The 5,000-nt window shown below is 43.1% G+C and overlaps 2 protein-coding genes across 5 annotated transcripts in view; one reads left to right on the forward strand and one right to left on the reverse strand.

Annotated features, from left to right (window-relative positions):
• ptpn2b (protein tyrosine phosphatase non-receptor type 2b) overlaps positions 1 to 3,250 on the reverse strand; it is a 29,078-nt gene extending 25,828 nt beyond the window's left edge. For 2 of the 3 annotated variants that reach the window (XR_008300794.1, XM_053228434.1), the window contains exon 1: positions 2,927 to 3,250. Coding sequence is in view for 2 of the 3 variants with exons in the window: in XM_053228434.1 (XP_053084409.1) it covers positions 2,927 to 2,983 (57 nt within the window). In the remaining variant the exon portion in view is untranslated. The remainder of the gene's footprint in view (positions 1 to 2,926) is intronic. The other variant, XM_034298500.2, reaches the window with a different exon arrangement.
• A 932-nt stretch (positions 3,251 to 4,182) lies between these two features.
• seh1l (SEH1-like (S. cerevisiae)) overlaps positions 4,183 to 5,000 on the forward strand; it is a 12,183-nt gene continuing 11,365 nt past the window's right edge. The window contains exon 1 of one of the 2 annotated variants that reach the window (XM_026945978.3): positions 4,183 to 4,464. In XM_026945978.3, coding sequence (XP_026801779.1) covers positions 4,354 to 4,464 — 111 coding nt within the window. In that variant the 5' untranslated portion in view covers positions 4,183 to 4,353. The remainder of the gene's footprint in view (positions 4,465 to 5,000) is intronic. The other variant, XM_026945979.3, reaches the window with a different exon arrangement.

The following is a 5,000-nucleotide window of genomic DNA, read 5'->3' on the forward strand; positions in this document are numbered from 1 at the left end:
CTCGTCCTGTCGCGCTGTCACACTCTTACACTCGTCCTGTCGCGCTGTCACACTCTTATACTCATCCTGCCACACTGTCACACTCGTCCTGTCGCGCTGTCACACTCTTATACTCATCCTGCCACACTGTCACACTCGTCCTGTCGCGCTGTCACAGTGTCACACTCGTCCTGTCGCGCTGTCACACTCGTCCTGCCACACTGTCACACTCGTCCTGCCACACTGTCACACTCGTCCTGCCACACTGTCACACTCTTATATACGTCCTGTCACACTCGTCCTGTCGCGCTGTCACACTGTCACACTCGTCCTGCCACACTGTCACACTCTTATATACGTCCTGTCACACTCGTCCTGTCACGCTGTCACACTCGTCCTGCCACACTGTCACGCTGTCACACTCTTATACTCGTCCTGCCGCGCTGTCACACTCGTCCTGCCGCGCTGTCACACTCGTCCTGCCGCGCTGTCACACTCGTCCTGCCGCGCTGTCACACTCTTACACTCGTCCTGTCACACTGGCACACTCATCTTGTCACGCTGCCACACTGCCACACTCGTCGCGCTGTCACAGTGTCACACTCGTCCTGTCGCGCTGTCACGCTCGTCCTGTCACACTGTCACACTCGTCCTCTCGCGCTGTCACACTGTCACACTCGTCCTGTCGCGCTGTCACACTCTTACACTCGTCCTGTCGCGCTGTCACACTCTTACACTCGTCCTGTCGCGCTGTCACACTCTTACACTCGTCCTGTCACACTCTTATACTCGTCCTGCCACACTGTCACACTCGTCCTGCCACGCTGTCACGCTCGTCCTGCCACACTGTCACACTCTTATATACGTCCTGTCACACTCGTCCTGTCGCGCTGTCACACTGTCACACTCGTCCTGCCGCGCTGTCACACTCTTATACTCGTCCTGCCGCGCTGTCACACTCGTCCTGCCGCGCTGTCACACTCGTCCTGCCGCGCTGTCACACTCGTCCTGCCGCGCTGTCACACTCGTCCTGTCGCGCTGTCACGCTGTCACACTCGTCCTGTCGCGCTGTCACGCTGTCACACTCGTCCTGTCGCGCTGTCACGCTCGTCCTGTCGCGCTGTCACGCTCGTCCTGTCGCGCTGTCACGCTGTCACACTCGTCCTGCCGCGCTGTCACGCTCGTCCTGTCGCGCTGTCGCGCTGTCACGCTCGTCCTGTCGCGCTGTCACGCTGTCACGCTCGTCCTGTCGCGCTGTCACGCTCGTCCTGTCGCGCTGTCACGCTCGTCCTGTCGCGCTGTCACGCTCGTCCTGTCACGCTGTTACACTCGTGTGGAATCTGTTACATTACAGCAGTGTTTCTGTCCACCTTCAAGGACGTCATTGCAAACTCTTTTTTCATGCACAACATATTCACTCATTTACTCCACTTTAAGAGACACCGAGCTCATCGGGGTGTCTGTGTCCCAAACTGTTGTGTTTGCTAGAAGAGAAGATGTTAAAAAAAAAAAAAAAAAAAAACATAAAGGAACGGTTCAATAAAACGTCCACACTGTAAACTGTTCCTGCGTCGATGTCTGAATTACGGCTTTAACCAGCGGGACTCTCAGCTGTGAGCCATCTGTCATTCAAATCATCTACAACAGCAATGATAAGGATTATAGCAATAAAAGCGTGCATGAAAACGTTACATGTAAATATAAAAACGACGAGAAAGACAGAGAGAGAGAGAGAGGGAGAGAAAGCGAGAGCTGATCAGAATAATGTTAATGTTTAAACAGACCCAGTGTTCACAGCAGGCTGTTTTTCAGCCATTCCCTCCTACGTCTCTGCTGGATTTAGCCAGAAATTCTCCCTACGCTCCGGTCCTGAACTCCTGATAGTCAGCGGCTCGTCCCACACTGACGCCTGCAGAGGGACGACTTTCCCAGAAAGCCTTAATATACATGACTTCCAGGAAACAGCATGTACCAACAAGTGTCCCTTTTGTTTTCATTTTCTTCCCTGAATCAGCAAATCAGCAACTGCAGATAATGAGCTCAACACACACAGCATGCTATAAGGAACCAAAACTGCCCACTAGACTTTTTTTTTTAATCTTAGGTTTCACATGTTTTTTTTTTTTTCCACATTGCTGTTTTAGTTTAATTTTAGTGTCACTATGGAAATCAATAATCTCCATCATCATCCTCCTCCTCCTCATCCTCCGTGCTGAGATAATAATCTGACTTTTACAGCAGTGTTTGATAGTGATGGGTATCTTTTTAGCGAGTCAGATCATTCGACTCAGCTTTCCAAGAAGAGCCGACTCCGAACCGACTCACTGCCATCATTGCGAAAAATCCGCGATATTCTGACCACTGATTGCTCTTCTTTGGCTGAAATTGTTCCATAAAATCTTACTCAACCTTATAAACCTTATAATTAAGAAAACTACATTTATTTGCGTTGCATTTTATACAATCTATCTAAACAAGTATAAAGTGTGTGCAAAGCAATATTAACTTACAGTAACAAATACAGTAGTGTGTTTCATTAAGAAGATTAATTTCCATTTAAACTAAAAAAAAAAAATCGACATTAAATTATACTGCAAGAATAATCTATTAAAAAAGAAAAAAAACAGATTACAAAAAAACGGCTCACATAAGCGAGTCGATTCGACCTAAATGAATCGATTCAAAGAGTCGACTCCCTTGCGAACGGCGCATCAGTAGTGTTTGCGCATGCGCAGATCACCGCTACACATTTCGACGCCGTTCCAAAGCTTAACTGTCATGTTAATGTGAGAAGTGAAGCTGTGGCTAAGCTGCGAGTCGGTTAAACATGACACATGTGGTTTAAAAAGGTTTTAAAAATGTTCTTAGCCTAAACAGCGAGCCTTCATGACGGATTAGCAAACAGCTTTACGGCAGGCTAACGAGTTAGCCTAGCCAGCTAACTTACTATGTAGAGGTTTTGCCACCGGCCTTCTGAATCCATGTCCTCAAATTCGTGGTCCATTTTTCCCTTCCCTTTACAGGACTTCTGTCAGTTAACTTGATTGATTTTTAGTTAAAAAAATAAACATTACTATACAAAATGATCACTCGTGTTTTCAGCCATGGGCTTGGAAAACAAACGTATCCAAGTTGACATCTGTGGTGAAAAAAAAAACGCGACGGCGTTGGAGTTTTGACTAAACGCTGACTTTAGCGCTGACGCACAAACATTAAACGCGCGCCACTTCCGGGAAAGGATGCGTTGTAGATCCGCGGACGCTGCTGCTCGTCAACGCGCACGCGCAAGTGCGTTTAAACAGGAGATCCGCGCATGCGCAGTTGAAGAGGTCCTTCAGGCTGTATACAAAGGACATAAAACTTAAATGTTATAAATTATAAATAACATCAAATGAAACAATACAAAAAAATTTACAACTAAAATTAATTTATTGAAATTTCTAAAATTGTAAAAAATAACATTTACACAAACTGACACAATAAATAAATTAGACATTACTTATGTTTTCTTGCTTTTTATTTGTTTCATTCACTAATGTGAAAGAAATATATTCTCTTATTTTATTTTTTTTTATTTAAATACATTTGCTTGTTTGTTTCTTTGTTTGTGTGTATTTTTTGTTTGTTTTCCAATATAGGTTTTCAAAAATAAGTATTGATTGACTGAAACTGACTGAATAAATAAATGTGTAATAAATGGTGAATTATTATTATTATTATTATTATTATTATTATTATTATTATTATTGAATAAAATATCACAAATAAGTATGATAGCAGATAGGATATAAGAAAAGAAAACAGCTAAAAGCCAAAATTAAGTATATCAAGATAAATAACTGAATGATCTACGATGCCATTATGGCCTTTATACTAGATTAGAGAGGTTTTTATTTATTTATTTTTAATTTTGTAATAAAATCACCTTCATAACAGGTTATAAGGCGTCGTAGTTCAGGTTGTGAGCGCCCTCTTGTGGCAAATACACACTTTCTATAATTGGGAAATCCGGTTGTTGCGCCGCCAAACCAGCAGGTGGCGATAATCAACTCTTTAGTGTTTAGATCTACTAACACAGAAACAAGGTGAATCCCAATTCACCTCGCGCTCCCTTCACAAGCACACTACATGTAGGCTTAGCAGTGCTGCGTTATACACCCTACATAGTGCACTACGTCATGAATAAACGGTGATTTTGGATAAAAGCGATGAAGCTCAGATGAACAAAATGGCGCCTTGAGTTTAGTTGAATTCACGCGCCCGTCAAAAGTTATATCAAATATCCATGATTTATATGCTTTTTTTTCCCCTCTTAACTGAATTAGCTTTCAGGCTAAGCTGATGTTTGTGGATTTATAGGCTTATAAATCAAGGATGTTTGTGGCGAAAAGCATCGCGGCGGATCATAAAGATCTCATTCATGATGTTTCTTATGATTTCCACGGCCGCAGGATGGCAACTTGTTCCAGCGACCAGAGTGTCAAGGTATTATTCTGCTTATTATTCCGCATATTGTTGTAACATGATATATATAAGAGCTCCGCTTTCCTTTTGTTATTTATTTTAACGCTTTTTAAATGACCGTTATTTCAAACTCGCACGGAATTCTATTGCACGCGCGTGTGAACGAGTTACATCCGGGCATTCAGTCGTCTATCGGAAGAAAAAAACAAAACAAAACGACCATGTTATGATTTCTGCTTACAAAAAACATATAAATAATACTTTAGAAATGTTATAATAACGAAATAAGATGGTGAATAGTTAGAAAGTCGATATGAAAATGAACTATCGTTTAGTTAAAACTAAGAAGGCGTCTCTACGTCACAACCGTAGCTAGCAACCGTAATGGCTTTAGTGCGCATGCGCAGAGTCACCTCCATTATCACAATTACCTGTAGATGGCGCTGTGCTGGGAATCAGGAAGCAGGTTTCTGGATTAAAAAGTGCAGAAACTTGGGGTGGTTTTTAAAGATGACTTGACATAGTTCAGAAAACCACTTAGGAAAAAATAATATTAA

This window comes from Pangasianodon hypophthalmus, chromosome 23, assembly GCF_027358585.1.
Source record: "Pangasianodon hypophthalmus isolate fPanHyp1 chromosome 23, fPanHyp1.pri, whole genome shotgun sequence".
Taxonomy (NCBI): Eukaryota; Metazoa; Chordata; class Actinopteri; order Siluriformes; family Pangasiidae; genus Pangasianodon; species Pangasianodon hypophthalmus.